Genomic DNA, 19,666 nt, shown 5'->3' with positions numbered 1-19,666 from the left:
CGCCCCGAGCCCTGGGCGCATATATAAAGGCGGCTCGGCGGGCGGCGGGCGGCATTCTGGCGCGGAGTGCGGCGGCGGCGGGCGCAGCTAGCGGGTCGGCCGCGGTGCCGGGGTGCAGCTGTTTCCCCCCCCTCTTTTTCTCCCACACCCCTCCCCCTCAGGCGCCAGCTCCACCCCTGCGCCCGCCGGGCCGACCCCACCGAACTACCCCCTGCGGCGCGGGCCCGGGGAGGCTCCGGGCGTTCCCCCCAGCAGACCCCCCCCATCATGGGCAGCCAGAGCTCCAAGGCTCCCCGGGGCGACGTGACCACCGACGAGGCTGCAGGCGCTTCCCCCGCGAAGGCCAACGGACAGGTGGGTGCGCTCGGCTCCTCCGGTCCCGGGCCCCTCTACTCGCGCCTCGCCCCTTCTCGAGCCTGGGGCCGGGGCCGCGCGCTTTGTCCGGCCCGGGACACGCGGCGCCCCCTCCCCCGCTCGGTCCCTTTGTTCTCGGAGCCGCAGCCCCCGCGGGCGAAGCGAGGGGAGGGGCGGGGAGGGGGCGCCGGCCGGGCCCCGCCGCCTTCTTTGTTCGCGGTCCCGGCCCCGGCGCTGCCCCCCGGCCGCCCCGACTGCCGCGCGGGGGAACAAAGGCGCTGCCGGGCCGCGCCAAGGGGGCGCCCAGGGGCCGCGGGGCGGGTGCTCGGCGGGGAGGGCACCCCACCCGTGGGCAGGCCCGGCCTCGGTGGTCCGCGGTCTTTCTCCTTGGGGGCAGGGGGGGAGCCAGATGTGGGCAGAGGCCGGGGTGGGTGGGGGCCGTTTACACAAAGCGGGAGGCGGGGGAATAGGCCGTCCAGGTGTGGTGGGGCAGCGCCCCGAGGCGGCTTCCCGCCCAATGCCGCCCGGGGGTGGGGGGTGGGGGCTCGCTGGCCCGCCCGGGATCCGAGGCTGGGATCGGTTCCGCCTCGAGGGGAGAGCGCGCCCCCCCGGGGAGGCAGGGGGGGGCCCGGGACCCCAGCGCCTCCTGCCGGCCGTGGCCGCCATGGCTGTCCCGGCGCGCCCCATGAGGGGCGAGGACGATGTTTGACGGAATCCCGGGTGTGGGTGGAAGGCAGAGCCCGGCTTTTGGGGTGCCGTAGACCTTAGTGGTGTCCTCGGCTGCTTGGGAGGGGCTAGCACCGGTCTGGGGACAGGGAGCAGAGTCTGGGCCTCACTGCTGCTGTCTCCTCTGCCCTGCAGGAGAATGGCCACGTGAAAAGCAATGGAGACTTATCCCCCAAGGGTGAAGGGGAGTCGCCCCCCGTGAACGGAACAGAAGAGGCAGCTGGGGCGGCTGGCGATGCCATTGAGCCAGCACCCCCTAGCCAGGGCGCCGAGGCCAAGGGGGAGGCTCCCCCCAAGGAGACCCCCAAGAAGAAGAAGAAATTCTCTTTCAAGAAGCCTTTCAAATTGAGCGGCCTGTCCTTCAAGAGAAATCGGAAGGAGGGCGGGGGTGATTCTTCTGCCTCCTCACCCACAGAGGAAGAGCAGGAGCAGGGAGAGATCGGCGCCTGCAGCGACGAGGGCACTGCCCAGGAAGGGAAGGCTGTTGCCACCCCTGAGAGCCAGGAACCCCAGGCCAAAGGGGCAGAGGCTAGTGCTGCCTCCAAGGGAGGAGACGCAGAAGAGGAGGCAGGGCCCCAGGCTGCAGAGCCGTCTACTCCCTCGGGGCCTGAGAGTGGCCCTGCATCGGCCAGCGCTGAGCAGAATGAGTAGCTGGGTGGGGGCAGGTGGGTGATCTCTCGAAGCTGCAAAAACTGTGCTGCCCTTAAGAGGTCACTGCCTGGATCTGGTGCCCTGGCTGCCTTCCTGTGCCCAGAAAGGGCGGGCTTACTGCCCCCCTCCTAGCCACGTTCCCTCTCCTCTCCCTCTTGTGGATTCTCCCATCATCCATCTGGGCTTTCTCTTACTGCCAGTTGGAGATGGTCCCTTACAGTTTCCCAAGTTAGGTTAGTGATGTGAAATGCTCCTGTTTCCTGGCCCTACCTTCCTTCTTATCCCACCCCTGCAGAAGGCAGTTGCTGGTTTTCTCCCCCAGTTCTTTTCCAAGTAGGTTTTGTTTATCCTACTCCTCGAATCCCTGAGCCAGAAGTGGGGTGCTTATACTCCCAAACCCTAGTGTCCAGCCTTCCCCTGTTGTTTTTTAGTCTCTGTGCTGTGCCTAGTGGCACCTGGGCTGGGGAGGACACTGCCCCTGTCTAGGTTTTTATAAATGTCTTACTCAAGTTCAAACCTCCAGCTTGTGAATCAACTGTGTCTCTTTTTTGACTTGGTAAGCAAGTATTAGGCTTTGGGGCGGGAGGGAGGTCTGTAATGTGAAACAACTTCTTGTTGTCTTTTTTTTCTCCCATTGTTGTAAATAACTTTTAATGGCCAAATCCCAGATTTGTACTTTTTTTTTTTCTAATTGCTAAAACCATCCTCTTTCACCTGGTTTTACTGTAACATTTGGAAAAGGAATAAATGTTGTCCCTTTAGTAGTGCTTTAATGGGTGGTGTTGGGGGTAGGGTGAGAAGATTGGGGGACCCTGGGTGGGTGGTGATTAGGATAGGTAGGTTCCTGGGCATGGGGTTACCTAGAAGGGACAAAGAAACAGGAAAGTAGAGCTGGGGATACTGATGGCAAACAAGCTCAGAAGGGTATAGAAATGTACCATTTTATTACAAAGAGTCACAAAAATGAAAATAGTATCTCAAAAAGGAAGCTAGACTACCAACCACCTACAGAATTGGGGAGGACAGGGTAGTAGGAGTTTCTTGACTCACCTGAGGCCAATGGCAAGGTATGAAAACAGAACCAGTCTAAAAATGGCTGATAGTATTTAGAACAGGAGGTGCCTGAAGACCCAGCCACTATTTCTTAATAAGGGCATTGTTCCAGGACTACTAAGCAGGCACTTGGTATTTCAGGATTTTTGTCATGGCTGCATCCTTCACCCAGACCTGCACCTTTTATGCTTCAGAACTAGGACTTGGGGAGGGATGGGGGCAAGGCAGCTGCTGGAAGTTCCCCCAGCACTGCTGCCCTGGGCGTAGGGCCCTGGTTCCTATCTAGTCCCTGGGGATATTGATATTTAATATATTTTTATATAAATACGCAGAGAAATAGAAAATATAAAATCTGAGGGGTTAGGGAGAAAGGTAGGGAACTTGCTAAGAAACCAGAGCTGGAGAGGTCTGCTCAGGCCAACTTGACCTCTTCTTTGACCCTGTGGAGAAAACAGAGACTGGCATGAGATAAATCCACTCCAGAGGCCTTGAGGCAAGTATGAATACAATGACTTCCACAGGACCCTGGCTGCCCAGGTGACTGCTGGGAGCTGGGGCTTCCTAGCTCTGCCTAGGACTGCAGAGACAGACAGACTGGTCCCTGAAAGGGGCCTTTGTAAGCTGGACCAGCTGTCCCTGTGCCTTTCCTCTCAGAGTGGGGGGACAAAAGGGGTGATGCTCCAATGCCAGGGGATGGCCGACAGCTCCTTCCTCACCCTTTGGCTTCTGGCTTCTCCTCCTTGGTTTTCTCCTCTTCTGTAACTTCTAGAACATAAAAAGTGCAGGGATGGCTAAGGGAAGCCGCTCTGGAAAGAGCTGGGAAGGGGGGGGGGGGAACGTGGGATCCTCACTTCCTCTGAAACCCCTTCCCTACACGACAGCTCAATGGACATAGAAAAGCAAGAAAAGCTCATCCCAGGTCCTCCCAGTGAGCCCTGTTAAAAACAAACAGGTTGGACCGGTTTCACAGCCTGCTGGAGCCAGAACCCGGTGGGCGGAGGCAGCCCCCTGGGAAACTGGGGTGAAGTGCTGGGAAAAGGGCTTGGGTGGTATGTGAGAGCCAGAGTGTCATTGTTTCTTTGGCCCGGCCACTTCTGAGAGCCACTGAAAGGCCCAAGGAGCTGAGTTAGAGCCCCACAGGAGCTGGCAGGGCCTGGGTCAATTCCCTCCCCCTGGTGCCCTACATAGATTCATCCTCCAGGGCCCAGGACGCTAGACCCAAGTACGGGCCAACACAAACCCACCTTTCTTCTCTTCTGGGTCTTTCTCTTTTTCATCCTCTGTTTTGACTCTCTTGGCTTTTTTGAAATTGGAAGAGTTCTTGCGGCCACCCTCTCCCTCCTCATCTGAGTCGGAGAATTCTTCCTCACAGGCAATTCGTTTGTCAGAGGAGCAGACTGAGGCAGTGGATGGAAAACATGGGTGAGAAAGCAAGGGGCTTTTAATCTCAGGACCTGTGCCTAGCGCATCCATGTGATGGGGGAGGGGGCACACTAGACATATTCGTAATAGAGAGGGTACTTGCCTAGCATAGGACATGGGTTCAATACCTAGCACCAGGGAAAAGAGAGGGGTCTTGGGCTCTGTAACCTGTTCCTAGAGGCGCTGGAACTTGAAACTTAAGTTTTCAACAGATGGGCCCCAGAAAAGGTGGAGGGTAGTCCAAGCTGCCCACTGAGTGGGGAGATACAGGCTCTTGCTTACTTGAGATGCGCTTGTCCGGGTCTTCTTCATCCTCATCACCACTCTCCTCTGGGATGGCGTCCTCAGGAATTGCTTGCATTTGGACCCCAGGTGCATGGGGTAGCATTCTCAGGTTCTCAAAGAGCCGCTGTCTATGGCCAAGGGAGAAAAGGTGGCTAGGTTCTAGTTAGGAACACCAGAGCATGGCACGTTCAGCCAAAGGATGGCTGGGGAATTCACTCACTTGATCTTTTCCAGGTACTCATTAGTGTTCTGGTTAGTCATATTAGAAGGACTGATGTGAAGCTTGAAGTCTGGTCCAAAGTATTCGAAATAGTCATTGTATGGCAGCTCTGATTGGGGTAGGGGAGAGAAGAGTCAAGAGACCTGATACCATGGAACTCTGAGAAAAGATTCTATAGGTTTTACCCATCTACAAAAGAGTAAGAATCCCCCAAGATGGTGTGAGAACAGAGTACTGACAGAATTTTAATCTCTTGTTTCTTTTTTTTGTTTTTTTTTTCAGTACTGGGGTTTGAACTCAGAGCCTTTTGCCTGCCAGGCAGGCTCTCTACCACTGAACTTTAACCTTTCCAACACCATTCTCTAGTGTCCACTTGTACACGTGTAATTAGAAAGGGAAGGAGTGAGCTCCTGGTGTAGGACACTAAGCATGGCTCACTGTGAGCATTCCTTTCACTCATGCAGTTACCCTAAAGCAGAAATTCCAAAGCTGTCAACAAGCACTGATAATGCTCACTCCAAAAGCAGGAGGGAGGGGACTGAATAAAAAGGGACTAGGGAAAAGCTGATGGCTCTGGTCTGCAACCTAGGAGGCTAGGCAGAAGACTCAGTGACTGGTGTCAGAAGATGAGGAATCTTACAATCAAATGGGGAGGGAGGTGTATCCTCAATGGCATAAGAGCACGAGCTCCCACCCCACCCACCCTGGCTCTGGAGCTAATACCATTTGGGATCTCTGTGTCCAGGGCCACTGCTGTTTCATATGTCCAGCACCGGGCAACATTTCGAATGGTGTAACCACCTCCTCCTAGCATCAGCATGGGCAGGTTGAAGCTCTTGACAAATTCCACACACTTGGCATGCCCTTTGGAGAAACAGTGCCGTGTTACAGGAGCACCCAGCAAGGACCCTACCCACCTCCACTTGTGCTACCTGCTCTCACCTTTGATGGTCAGATTGAAGCAACCTAACCGATCCCCAGACAGGGAGTCTGAGCCACACTGTAAGACCACTGCACTAGGCTGGAACATCTCCATTACTTTGGACATGACCTAAAAGTACACATATTGGTCACTAACCTCAAGAAAAACCATGTAGAGAAGGTGGGCACAACATTTTCTTCTGTTTCTTATCATTCTTTCTCATTTGTGTTACGGACACAATGTGAAAGGATCGCTGAGATTTCCTAATTCTGAACCTTGAATAGTCTCCCTGTTAATTCCCTAAACTTCCCCTGCCATGCCACTTCCTTTGGGAAGCTCCCCAACTCCAAACTGCTTGTGCTGTACTCATTTGACTCTAGCTTTATATTACAAAGATGCTGTATTTATTTACTTACTTTTTTTTTGGGGGGGGGGGGGTCTGGTCGTGGGCCTGAACTCTGTCCCTCAGCTCTTCAGCTCAAGGCTAGTGCTCTACCACTTGAGCCACAGCGCCACTTCTGGCTTTTTTTTCTGCTTATGTGGTGCTGAGGAATTGAACCCAGGGCCTCAGGCATGCAAGGCAAGCACTCTACCACTGAGCCACCTTCCCAGCCCTTTACTTATCTTTAACACTGGTACTAGGACTTGAACTCAGGGCCTGTGTGTTCTGTCCCTTTGCTTTTTTGTTCAAGGCTGGTGCTTTACCACTTGAACTAGAGCTCTACTTATGATCTTTTGCTGGTTAATCAGAGATAGAATCTCATGGACTTTCCTGCTAAGGTTGGCTTTGAACCAACACAATCATCAAATATGGGCATCCTGAGTAGCTAGGAATATAGGCTTTATTTTTGCAGCTTATTTGTTGCAGAGGGTCTACCTGAATTGGCTTAAGCTTCTTAACAGCACATTAGTGCAGATCTAACACCTTAGTGTGGCATTCAAGATTCCCTTTGAAATACACAGAATCCAATACAAGTTAATTATAAAAAAAAAAAAAAAAAAAAAAGCCGGGCCCCAAGGACTCACGCCTGTAATCCTACCTACTCAAGAGGCCAAGATCTGAGGATCATAGTTCAAAGCATGTCCAAAGCCAGTCCAGATAGGAAAAGTCTGTGAAAGTCTGTGAGACTCTTATCTCCAATTAAATCACAGAAAAAGCCAAAAGTGATGCTGTGGCTCAAGAGGTAGAGCACTAGCTAGCCTTGAGCAAAAGAAGCTCAGCGACAGCGCCCAGGCCCTCAAGAGTTTAAGCCTTAGGACTGGCAAAAATAAGAAAAAAGAAACATGGACTCCAACATCTATCTCCTATTACTAGTTCACTCCTCCCACACATACCTGTCTACATGCCACTCCATACATTGGCCCCTCTGCCCTTCTGCTATTGCCTCTGCTGAATGCCATTCTTCTTCCCCACCTCCTTCACACGAACACGTCCCTCACGATTCCAGTTCCAATGTCTCTATCTTTGTGAACTCATCCTTGACTATCCTCTGCCAGCCTGGATGGTAGGTGTTTCTCACTTTTTTTTTGCCAGTCCTGGGGCTTGAACTCAAGGCCTGGAAGCTGTCCCTGAACTTCTTTTGCTCAAAGCTAGCAGTTTACACTTGAGCCACAGCACCACTTCTGGCTTTTTCTGTTCATATAGTACTGTGGAATCAAAACCAGGGCTTCATGATGCTAGGCAAGCACTCTACCACTAAGCCACATTTCCAGCCCCTTGTCTCTCACTTTTGTTCAAAACATAAGCCCCACACCAATCTGCCCAAGGACTCTGGTAAGCAGCCTGCCTATAGAACATACCACCTGAAGACCTTCCCAGAATATCTGAATAAGCTGATAGTAAAGGGCTTTCCTAGGTAGAGTCACAGGGCAAAAATTAGAATAAATTCTACTTCTTCAAATGTGCAAATGTCAAGGAAAAAAGAAATATGAAAAAAAAAAAGTCCAGGAGTCAGGTGCTGGTGGCTCAAGCCTATAATCCTAGCTACTCAGGAGGCTGAGATCTGAGGATCGAAGTTTGAAGCCAGCCTAAACAAGAAAGCCCATGAGATTCTTGTCTCTAATAAACTTCAAAAAAGCTGGAAGTGGTGCTGTAGCTCAAGAGGTAGAGCGCTAGCCTTGAGCAAAAGAAGCTCAAGGACAACGTCCAGGACCAGAGTCCAAGCCCCAGGACCAGATAAAAACAAAACAAAACAAAACAGACCCCCAAGAAATGGTGATATAAAATGGATTGACCACATTCTACACTTCCCACCAAACATTCTAGACTATGAGGGCAAAGATCATGCCTTAAACATTTTATTTATTTTTGTGCTGATACTGGGGCTTGAACTCAGGACTAGGCACTATGCCTTTTTCAATCAAGACTGTTACTCTACCACTTGAGCCATACATCTACTTCTGGCTTTTTGGTAGTTAAATGGATGTAAGAGTTACAGATTTGTCTGCCTGGGATGGCTTTGAACCTCAATGCTCAGATCTCTTCCTCTTGATTTTTGTTGTTTTTGCTAGTTCTGGGGATTGAACTCAGGGCCTAGGCACTGTCCCTGAACTTCTTTTTTTTTTTTTTTTTTGTAGGCCGTGGGGCTTGAACTCTGGGCCTGGGCGCTGTCCCTCAGCTCTTCAGCTCAAGGCAAGCGCTCTACCACTTGAGCTACAGCGCCACTTCCGGTTTTCTGGTGGTTTATTGGAGATAGGAGTCTCACAGTCTCTCCTGCCCGGGCTGGCTTTGAACCGCAATCCTCAGATCTCAGCCTCCTGAGTAGCTAGGATTACAGGTGTGAGCCACCAGTTCCCGGCTCCCTGAACTTCTTTTACTCAAGGCTAGCACTCTACCACTTGAGCCACAGCACCACTTCCTGCTTTTCCTATTTATGTGGTACTGAAGAATTGAACCCAGGGCTTCATGAATGCTTGGCAAGCACTCTACCATTAAACCACATTTCTAGCTCCTCTCTGCCTCTCGAGTAGCTAGGATTAGAGGCATGAACCACAGCGTTCCACTGCTTTAAACATTCTTGCGTTTAGCCAGGCATTGGTGGCTTAGCTACTCAGAAGACTGAGATCTAAGGATTGTAGTTCAAAGCCAGTCCAGGCAGGAAAGTCTGTGAGACTCTTCTCTCCAATAAACTACCAGAAAATTGGAAGTGGTGCTGTGGCTCAAGTGGTAGAGTGCTCACCTTGAGCTGAAGAGTTGAGGGACAGTGCCTAGGGCCAGAGTTCAAGTCCCACAACCGACCAAAAACAAATTTCTTACATCTAGCAGTGAGCAAGACCCACAGAAGACATCAACAAATTTTCTTCCCTTAACCACACAATCCAGTACTGAACCACCTCTCCTTTCCCAAAAGCTGTAATGGGAGAGAACCCTGGGGCAGGGTATAGTACTTTGCTACCCTTCCCCTAGACCAATCCTATTTGCAGCCCAAGGGGTGGATAAAGCCACTTACCGGCTTGAAGATGGCCTCATAGGACTCATCATCGATGCCATCTCGGAGTGGGTAGTTAACAGCATAATACTTGCCTTTGCCAGCCCCAATATCCTAATCAAGAGGAACAATAAAAAGTAAAACTGCTAAATGAAGCCAGGAAGGAGCACAAGGATGGGGCTACAAGACTAAGGAAAGAGTCAAGTAGGCTCAGGAAGGGGAGCCAAGAGAGAACCAGGGTAACCTTGGTTAGTACCATTTCCTTAACTGGCAAGTCCAGTTCACATTTCTGGAGACACTGAAGCTGAGAGCTGCCTAACCTACCCCAAAGCATATTGAGTTAGAGCTGGCAGGCAGCTGGATCACAGAAATGATATCCACCCCCAACAACCCTTTCCTTTCCAGAGAGTTTTAATGTGTAACTCTATCCTTTGTTCTCTCTAGAGAGGTCTGAAGGAGGAAGACAAGTTCTTCCAACTAATTTCCAAACAGTCCACTCTCAGTTATTGTAATGCTAGTCATAGCAAGCATCTAAATTAGTGCCACTTTTCCACACAAGGGTTACTGGGATGGCAAAGTGGCTGATTTCACTGTATTCAAGCTAACAGTTAACAGCTTCAGTAAGGAGGCTTACATATTACTGTTCTACATGTAAAACTCCATGTACTTTTCTGGGGTATGTCCTTTGCTTTGAGTCAGATGACCAAATGGGAAAGATGAGCAAAAAATGAGACATATAAGTTCTAATTCCTATCCCCAATCTAAGGCCTTATGGGTCACAAGAAGCAGTATGATGCAACCCAATTGTGGCCAGGAATTACTATGAATCTGGAGACCATGTTCTTTCTCTGATCCTGTATGTCCTATCATTCCCTTCCTACAGAATAAGACACACAGAGAGAGAGAAAGACATAGACACAGACACAGACACACACCACAGTAGGCGTTTCAGGCTGCAGTGTTGAGTGGCAGAAGAGTCAGAAAGTAGGTGTTAGTGGTATATGATAAGATACTTAAGAGCTAGTAGCTAACTGTGATCTGGTTGGCCCCTAAAGGGAGTTCTCACCCGTAAGTCACCAGTTCCTGGGAAGTACTCTCCATATTTATGAAAGGACACAGTCATGACGCGGTCTGTGGTGTAGAAGGCCTCTTCCACGCCATCACCATGGTGAATATCAATGTCAATATACAGCACCCTCTGGTGATACCTAGGATCAGAAAGGGGTCAGGGGTCCGGGGGCTCTTGGGGATGGGACGCGCCAAGGGCGCCAGGTCCCAGCTTACCAGGCTAGCTGCCTCCCTCAGGTATCTCTAAGCACCAGAGACGTAGAAACTGGCTGAAGGAAGGTGGAAGAGCGGCCGGGTGTCTCCAGAGGCCTGACCAAGCCGACCAAGTCCGATCTTCCTACTCTACAGCCAGGGTCAACTCCGGCCACACAGGGACCTCTGGAGGCAGGATCTGAGCAGCACCTGCCCCTGATCTTGCCGTGGGCTCAGATCAAACCAAGACCCTCGCCAAGGAGAGGATGGCCAGAGACACTCACCAAACACATCCTAGCCAGCACACCGTAGGAAAAGCAAACTAGGGAGGCAAGCCCAGAGGGAGAGGGAAGTGGGAACCTGGCCTAACATGCTCCTCCAAGAGACAAGGCCAGGCAGGCATACTTTAGCAATTCCAGGATGGCCAAGACGATATCGTTGACATAACAGAAGCCAGATGCCTCAGACTTCTTTGCATGGTGCAGGCCCCCAGCCCAATTCACAGCGATGTCCGTCTGTTGCTTATTAAGTTTCACGGCACTTGCTGGGGCAAGGAAAGAAAGAATATAAGTTACTAAACTACTCTCACCTTCTTCCAAGAAGCCCAGAGAACTCAGTGAGAGGTTAGAACTTGCCTATTTGACACTGCACTTTGCAACTCATAAGTAAGCTCCCTCTTGCTACCCTAGTCCAACGGAAAATAAACATGGCTACTTTTTTTTTTGTATATTTTAATCAGAATAATCCTGTTTATTACTTTCCTTTCCCTGCCCCCAACCCTCTATTGACCATCAATTTTCATTGAAATTCTTCATGTCACTTTCATAGTTGCAATGTATTCCAAAATTATTCATCCTTCAATTTTCTTTTTCTGTTTCCCTACCCTTAAAAAACTATTTTCCAAACTAAGGACAGTAATCTATTAGTAAGCTTTCATACTGATTTAGTGGCTCATAATTAAGTATCAATTATAGCAAGAGAAAATAGTCTTTTGTGAAAACCTGGACATCAGTGAATGAGAGAAATGAAAGTACACACATTCACAAATGCACCACAGGGTGCATGTGTTAAAGTATTTCTTACTATGGTTCATAGTCAAAAAACAGAAAAGCTACCACAGATAATGTTGGCTCAAAGTAATAGGTCTAAGAAGAAGTGAGAGAAATATACACCTAAGTGTATTTGTGGCAGTATTGACTTTAATAGCAATAAGAGCATGGAATTATTCAAATCAATTAAAGTAAGTCCACAACATGGGGAAATCACATAGCCACTAGAAATCAGGCTAAGGGGTGGGAATATGGGTAAAGTAGTAGCATGCTTGTCCAGCACACATAAAATCCTAGGTTTAACACCCAGTAGGGCAAATAACAACAGTAACAATATTAAGCCATGTATCAGTGGCTCATGCCTACAATTCTAGATAATTGGAAGCTGAGATAAGGAGGACTGTAGTTCAAGGGCAGCCCAGGCAAAATAAAAAAAGTTCTCAAGATTCCTTCTCAAACAAGAACTGTAGTCAGTAGCTTAGCCTGTCATTTTAGCATCCTGAAAAGCATAAATAGGGGGATCATGGTCCAGACATTTAACACGTTAGAAATAATCAGGGCAGGCCTGGGAAGGTGGCTCAGTGGTAGAGCGCTTGCCTTGCATGTATGAGGCCCTGGGTTCGATTCCTTAGCACCACATAAGCAAAAAGAAAAAAGCCAGAAGTGGCTGTGGCTCAAGTGGTAGAGCACTAGCCATGAGCTGAAGAGCTGAGGGACAGTGCCCAGGCCCAGAGTTCAGGCCCCACAACTGGACCCCCCAAATAAAGAAATAATTAGGGCAAAGAAGGGCTGCAAGCATGGCCTACAGTACTAGGCCTAGAAAGAGCAAGGCCCAAAACTGTCCCTCTACCCACCCCCCAAAAAAAAAGAAAAGAAAAAAATAAGTGTCTTGGAGTAATCCTAGAGGCAACCCAGGAGTTACAAATGGAAGTAGCAGACATGGAGGGAATATTTATGACCTCTGAAGTTAATTACCATACTGTTTCGTTAGACACAGATGATGACACTTCTGTTTTATAGCACTTTGCAGTTTACAAATTGCTTTTGCATAGTGTCTCAACAACACCATGAGGCCTGCAAGAAACTCCCACATGTAAAATCTCTTGCAAGGAGAGGACAGCTAAGGACACCTATCAGTACCATACCAGAGAGTGAACTTAGGTTGTGACTGATCTAGAAGGACACTTTTGAGACCCAAAGGAAAAAGCCACAGGAGTATTCCTTATGATAACATCACACCCTTAAAAATCTTGATCTAGAAAAGTGCAGCACAGCCCTGGGGCAGGGGATTTATATTCCTTACCCACAGAGCCACCGGTAGATAACTGACAGAACTCGAACAGGCCATCAAATACTGGACAGTCCTCACCTACATTGACTTGAAAGAGAGAAGCCAAATGTCAGTTTCCACAATTTTCTTCTGTTTTTTGTTTAGGTACTTAATAAGCTGATGGAGGATGAGGGGACAACAAAAAACAAAAAACAAAAAGCCACAAAGAATATATATTCACAAGACCTACATTATAGTACAGCAAGTTAAGATAGGGAGAAATAAAGAAGAGAAACATTTCCCGCTCCCCAAGCAGGAAATGGGGGTTAAGACCTCTTTTTTTTTTTTTTGGTCGGTCGTGGGGCTTGAACGCTGGGTTTGGGCGCTGTCCCTCAGCTCTTCAGCTCAAGGCTAGCGCTCTACGGCTTGAGCCACAGTGCCACTTCCGGTTTTCTAGTGGTTTATTGGAGATAAGAGTCTCATGGACTTTCTTGCCCAGGCTGGCTTTGAACCGTGATTCTCAGATCTCCGCCTCCTCAGTAGCTAGGATTACAGGTGTGAGCCACCAGCACCCAGCTCTTTTTTTCTTTTTTATGTAATTTTACTGTTATTATTAAAATGTTGTGCAGGGGGTTACATGCCATAAGCCAAGTAACGAGCACATTTCCTTTTTGGGCAATGTCACCCCTTCTTTCACTTTTCCCCACTTATCCTTCTCGCATCCTGCTGCCCACAAGTTACATAGTTTATTTTCCACCCAATATATATACTAAATACCTACCTTTCTGTACTTCCCTTTACCTTCCCTAAAAAGACAACCCTCCCTCCAATAAATAAAAACAAATACTATCACCACCAGCACTACAAAAACATGATCTTGCTATGCTGCCCATACTGGTCTCAAACTCCTAGGGTCAAGCAATCCAGGACTATAGGCAAACACTGCATCCAGAATCAGAAATCTTACATGGAGAGGTCTTTAGCAACTTTAAAAAAAAAAAAAAAGGTTAAAAAAAAAAAAGAACTATCTACCTTTTTTTGGGTCCGGTCGTGGGGCCTGAACTCTGGGCCTAGGTGCTGTCCCTTAGCCCTTCAGCTCAAGACTACCACTCTACCACTTGAGCCACAGCGCCACTTCTGGCTTTTTTCTTTTTGCTTATGTGGTGCTGAGGAATTGAACCCAGAGCCTCAGGCATGCAAGGCAAGCGCTCTACCACTGAGCCACCTTCCCAGCCCCAGGTAGTTAGTTCTTTAAGGTCTTTCTTGTTCTTGTTGTTGTTTTGTTGGTCATGGGGCCTGAACTCTGGGCCTGGGCACTGTCCCTCAGCACGACTTCCAGCTTTTTCTGCTTAATGTGGTGCTGAGGAATTGAACCCAGGGCCTCATGCATGCAAGGCAAGCACTCTACCACTGAGCTACCTCTTTGAGGTTTTGAGAAAGCTTTTCTTCTTTTTCCAACCTGAGTTGATTCCAGATGATCAAGAAGGACATGAAGAACAAAGGCCTACATAACTACCCTTCATCACGTGCTCACAACACACCACAATGCTAATTGCTTTTGTTACCTGGTGCATTTATCCTCACAAAATCTCAGGTAGGATTTGGTCAAATCTTATAAGTGGAGAAATCAGTATTCCAGCTTCAAGCTTGTCCTAAAAGCCTAAAAGAATATACCCTGAGGGAAATGTGTCCTTTTCCTTTTCAGAGGGGCTTTCATGTATACAATCTTGTTTGATGATCACAACAACTCCATGAATCAGGCCAGACAGATATCAAGCCGACTATACAGAGGGAAAAGAACAGGGAGAAGCTGAGTGACCTGTCCAAGACAACAGAACCATGGAGCCAGAATCAAGAGCCCAAGTGTCTGAACTCCCACACTCTGTGTGCTTTCTACCACACCCACAAGAGCTACACCAAAGTTATTTCAGGCCTCTAGGGGTAAAAGTACACATTAGTGCATAATGTGGAAACACATGCAAACAGTAATGCAAATGAAACAAAACAGACAGGAAGGAAAGCACACCTGGACAGCGTAGTCTCACAGAGCTAAAGAGGAAGCCCAGTGCGCTGTCTCCTCTCACAGGAAATGACACTACTGGGGCTTCAATGATGTAGAAGTCAGAGACAGGAGTTGTGCTAGATCCCATCCCTCACCCCTGGGTTTTTCCCATGGTTAATCATGGGTTCCCAAAGTGCAGCAAGGAGAAAAAGCCTTGAGATGAAGAGGGTGGGAGAAGCCAGCCTGATTGTGGTTAACATCAAGACACAGCTGAAGCTCAGAATCTGTGATGACCTCAAGACTGACCAACACTGGCACTCTAACTTGGAGGGTGCCAAAGATCTGGTGCTCTGACATTGTAGCTGCACAGGAAGTGAGTAATAGGCAGCTCTTCCTTACCCTTTCCTGGGTAAACACTGGGAGGCTATGTCAATAAGAGCTTTAGCTCTCTACTATAGAGTTATAAATAGGGCTGGGAAGGTGGCTCAGTGGTAGAGTGTTTGCCTTGCATGCTATGAGGCCCTGGGTTCAATTCCTCAGCACTACCTAAGCAAAAAGAAAAAAGCCAGAAGTGGCGCCATGGCTCACGTGGTAGGGCATTAGCCTTGAGCTAAAGAACTGAGGGACAGTGCCCAAGCCCAGAGTTCAGGCGCAACAACCGGACCCCCCCAAAAAAATAAATAAATAAAGTTTTGTTTATATTCCCATATGGAGTTCGAAGTCACCATGGGAGTAAAAATTTTAGATATGAGGAAAAAAATATTTTCCTTCGGGCACTAATCCAGCAGCCAATCTGTTTTCCTCAGGTTCAAGGACCTATGGGATTAGATGTGGGAAAAGGGAAAATGAATAAACAGATAATCACCTTCTCAGAGCAGTGGCACTCACTAAGAACTGAGGCGAGAGGATTGCAGCTTTGAGACCAACCTGGCAACACATCTAAGAACCCAATCTCAAAAAGAAAAGTAACCAGTGTGCAGCAATGACACTTCAACTCCACTTTCAGTTTTTTTGGTGGTTAATTCGAGAACTGCCTGGGAACATGATCCTCAGATCTCAGCCTTCTGAGTACCTAGAAAAACTGGCACGAGCCACTGGCACCTAGCCTGGACACTTAAATGGACATGTTAGATTGTATACCCTTGTACAACCTTCTGAAACTCAGAAAACAAATAAGCAAATTAAGTCGGGCACTGTGGCTCATATCTATAACCCAAGCTACTCAGGAGGCTGAGATCTTAGAATCACAGTTCAGACTAAGCTCAGGTAGATAGACTGTAAAAACTCGAAAGTGGAGGTGGTTGAAGTAGAAAGCCAAGTGGGAGTGCAAGGTCCTGAGTTCAAACTCAAGTACTAGAAAACAAAGTAAAAACTCCAAAAACACAGCAAAGGAATCCTATCCTATACAGAGATATACAGGATTGAACATGAACTTTAGAGCACAGCTTATACTGTAATGACCATAAGAAAGTGGATATGATCAAGAAGCAGACTTCAACTGTATTGCACCATGTCTTCTTTCTTAGGCTAGTAGTTGCTACATGACTTTTAAAAAAAATAATTTTTGTATTTGAAATATTTCATATGTATCATATTTAGAAATAGTCATCTCAGTGTCAACGAAAGGCTTAGTTCCAGGATATTAATCAGAAACCAAAATCTATGAGTGGTCAAGTCCATTAAAAAAAATAGCGTTAGGTCAGGTTCAGGTAGCTCATACTCAGGAGGCAATTATCTAAGGATTACAGTTCGAAGTCAGCCTGGGCAGGAAAGTGTGAGACTCATATTTACAATTAAACATGAAAAAAGCCAGAAGTGGAGCTGTGGCTCAAAGGTAGAGTGCTAGCCTTAAATACAAAAGATAAAGGACAGTGTCTAGGCCCTGAGTTCAAGCCCCAGGACCAACACACACAGAAAGCATCAAAAAGCCAGGCACTGGTGGCTCATGCCTGTAATCCTAGCTACTCAGGAGGCTGAGATCTGAGGATCTCAGTTCAAAGCCAGCCCAGGCAAGAAAGTCCGTGAGACTCCTATCTCCAATAAACCACCAGGAAATGGGAAGTGGTGCTGTGGCTCAAGTGGTAGAGCACTAGCCTTGAGCTGAAGAGCTGAAGGACAACGCTCAGGCCCAGAGTTCAAGCCCCACGACTGATTAAAAAAAAAAAAAAAAAAAAAAGAAAGCTTCATAAACCAGGTCAGGTGGCTTATGCTTGCAATCCTAGCTACTTGAAAGGTAGAGAGAGGAGGATTACAGCTCCAGGCCAGCCATTTAATCTATCTGTGAAACAAACTAAAGGAAAAGAATTGGGCATGGCTCAAGAGGCAGAGTACACACAACCCTGAGCTCAAATCCTTGGTACTAAAGCTTGTTTAAAATAAAAAAAAAAATTTGGGGGGGTGGGGGTCCAGTTGTGGGGCCTGAACTCTGGGCCTGGGTGCTGTCTCTCAGCTCTTCAGCTCAAGGCTAGCGTTCTACCACTTGAGCCACAGTGTCACTTCCGGCTTTTTTTTCTTCTTATGTGGTGCTGAGGAATTGAACCCAAGGCCTCATGCATGCAAGGCAAGCGCTCTACCACTGAGCCACCTTCCCAGCCCCGTTTAAAAAAATTTTTAAGGGCTGGGAAGATGGTTTAGTGGTAGAGTGCTTGCCTAGCAGGCATGAAGCCTGGGTTCGATTCCTCAGCACCACATAAGCAGAAAAAGCTGGAAGTGGCATTGTGGCTCAAGTGGTAGAATGCTAGCCTTGAGCAAAAGAAGTCAAGGACAGTGCCTGGGCCCTGAGTTCAAGCCCCAGGACTGGTAAACAAACAAACAAACAAATATTAAGGGCTGGGAATGTGCTTTGTGGGTTTGATTCCTCAGTACCACATAAACAGAAAAAGCTGGAAGTGGTGCTATGGCTCAAGTGGCTGCTAGCCTTGAGCAAAAGAAGCTCAGGGGCAGTGCTGAGGCCCTGAGTTCACGCAAAAAAAAAACCCTAAAAATAAATAAATTTAAAAGCTTGGCGCTGGTGGCTTACTCCTGTAATCATAGCTACTCAGAAGGCTGAGATCTGAGGATTACAGTTCAAAGCTAGACCAGGAAGGAAAGTATGATTTATCTTCAATTAATCACCAGAAAACCAGAAGTGGCACTGTAGTCCAAAGTGGTAGAGTGCTAGCCTTGAGCAAAATAGTTCAGGGACAGTGCCAGAGCCCTGAGTCAAGCCCCATGACCAAATGAGACACCATTTCTAATTAACCAGCAAAAAACTGGGTTGAAGGCACGTCTCATAAGATAGAATACCAGCTGTGACCAAGCCAATCCAAGTAAGCACAAGGCCCTGAATTTGCCCCGGCAACAAACAAACAAACACAAAAAAATATTAATGCAAAAAATGCTGGGGTATGAGACTCTGAGTTTAAAACCCCAGAGCCATTTAGTTTGGGGTTTTTTTTTTAACTATTTTTTTTGTCTTTTCTTTTTTGGTACTGGGGATCAAACCCAGGACGTTGCACTTGCTAGGCAAACGCTTTGCCACTGAGCTACATCCCAGCCCTCCCAGAGCCATTTTAAAACATAACTTAAGAACATACTTAAATACTGTTGTATTTTATGAGACCCTAAGTGATATAAGATAACCATAAAGGAAAGTCAGATGTGACAATTTGGTTCCCTCCCCCCACTTTTTTTTTTTTTTGTCGGTTGTGGGACTTGAACTCTGGGCCTGGGCGCTGTCCCTCAGCTCTTCAGCTCAAGGCGAGCGCTCTACCACTTGAGCTACAGCGCCACTTCCAGTTTTCTGGTGGTTTATTGGAGATAGGAGTCTCACGGTCTCTCCTGCCCGGGCTGGCTTTGAACTGAGATCCTCAGATCTCAGCCTCCTGAGTAGCTAGGATTACAGGCGTGAGCCACCAGCGCCCGGCTCCTCCCCCCACTTTTTAAAAGGCATGGTCTCATTGTATAGAACAGGCTAGCCTTAAACTTGAGAGCCTCTTGCTTCAGCTTCCTAAGTACTGGGATTACAGGTACATATACCATATTTGGCTATCATAAATTTGATTTTTTTTTTTGGCCAGTCCCGGGGTTTGAACTCATAAACTTCTTTTGCTCAAGGCTAGCACTCTACCACTCAAACCACAGCACTACTTCTGGCCTTTTCTGTTTATGTGGTACTGAGGAATCGAACCCAGGGCTTCATATAAGCTAGGCAAGCACTCTACCACTAAGCCACATTCCCAGCCTATCATAAATTTGAAGAGATTTTTCCCAGAGCGAAAGTAATCCTCACTCAATGTGTGGCTTCTGAGAGAGGATGGGTTCTAGGGTTTCAGGTCCCAGGGGGCAAGGCATAGAATCACCTCATCTCAAAGATGAGATCATCTAGAGTCTATCAAGTAGCGTCTAAACTCTCAATTCTCACAAAGTCAGACCAGGTGCAGTTGGACAGGAGTCAGAGATCACATGGCCCAACCCATCTTACAAAAGACAAATCTAAGGGGAAGTGACCTGCCAGTCAGTGAAGAGTTAAAAGATGGCCCTGTACCCATTGTCCACTTCCCAGCTCAGTGCTTTTCCCATTACAATGACTGTATATTCAAGATAGTTATAAACCTAATTGGAGAATGTCTAACCTCTATTATTTACAATCAGGAAACAAAGAAAACCAGACTTGAGGGGGGGAAAAAAGGCACCCGTGGAAGCTAGGAAAAAAACAGATGTTAGTCAAAAGGAAGCCCAAGGAAGACAGAAACAGCGTTTCTAATGGAAGGGAAGTCCAGCTGGGGACTAAGAGTAGTGAGGGAACAGAAGAGACTTACATCTTTGCATCTGTTTGCTGTACTCAGACATGTTGTCTGGACGAATGGAGCGCAAGAATTTAATGTAGTCATCACTGTGGTACTTGGTCATCTCCTCAGCATTAGCTTTGTGAGGGCGCTAGAGGGCAGAAGGGAGAAAGTCAAGTTATTTTTCTCTACTGTCAGTCTTTACCCAGACTACTTTGAACACTTACTGCCCAGTTATTACTAGGCAGAATAAATAAC

The 19,666-nt window shown here is 47.9% G+C and overlaps 2 protein-coding genes across 2 annotated transcripts in view; one reads left to right on the top strand and one right to left on the bottom strand.

Moving 5' to 3' along the window:
• On the top strand, positions 1-2,492 carry Marcksl1 (MARCKS like 1). Its single transcript, XM_070008854.1, has 2 exons — positions 1-354; positions 1,216-2,492. The coding sequence occupies exons 1-2, from the start codon at positions 268-270 to the stop codon at positions 1,729-1,731; spliced, it is 603 nt and encodes a 200-aa protein (XP_069864955.1). The 5' UTR covers positions 1-267; the 3' UTR covers positions 1,732-2,492.
• A 166-nt stretch (positions 2,493-2,658) lies between these two features.
• Positions 2,659-19,666, bottom strand: part of Hdac1 (histone deacetylase 1) — a 35,143-nt gene continuing 18,135 nt past the window's right edge. Inside the window, exons 3-14 of the mRNA XM_070008853.1 lie at positions 19,442-19,559; positions 12,674-12,748; positions 10,727-10,865; positions 10,128-10,269; positions 9,083-9,175; positions 5,654-5,762; positions 5,435-5,575; positions 4,712-4,820; positions 4,489-4,619; positions 4,029-4,181; positions 3,501-3,549; positions 2,659-3,224 (exon numbers count right to left, since the gene is read on the bottom strand). Of these exons, the coding sequence (XP_069864954.1) occupies positions 3,197-3,224; positions 3,501-3,549; positions 4,029-4,181; positions 4,489-4,619; positions 4,712-4,820; positions 5,435-5,575; positions 5,654-5,762; positions 9,083-9,175; positions 10,128-10,269; positions 10,727-10,865; positions 12,674-12,748; positions 19,442-19,559 (1,287 nt within the window). The 3' untranslated portion in view covers positions 2,659-3,196. The remainder of the gene's footprint in view (positions 3,225-3,500; positions 3,550-4,028; positions 4,182-4,488; positions 4,620-4,711; positions 4,821-5,434; positions 5,576-5,653; positions 5,763-9,082; positions 9,176-10,127; positions 10,270-10,726; positions 10,866-12,673; positions 12,749-19,441; positions 19,560-19,666) is intronic.

Source organism: Dipodomys merriami, unplaced genomic scaffold, assembly GCF_024711535.1.
Source record: "Dipodomys merriami isolate MVZ:Mamm:240054 unplaced genomic scaffold, mDipMer1.0.p SCAF_71, whole genome shotgun sequence".
Taxonomy (NCBI): domain Eukaryota; kingdom Metazoa; phylum Chordata; class Mammalia; order Rodentia; family Heteromyidae; genus Dipodomys; species Dipodomys merriami.
This window is presented reverse-complemented; position numbering and strand designations above follow the sequence as displayed.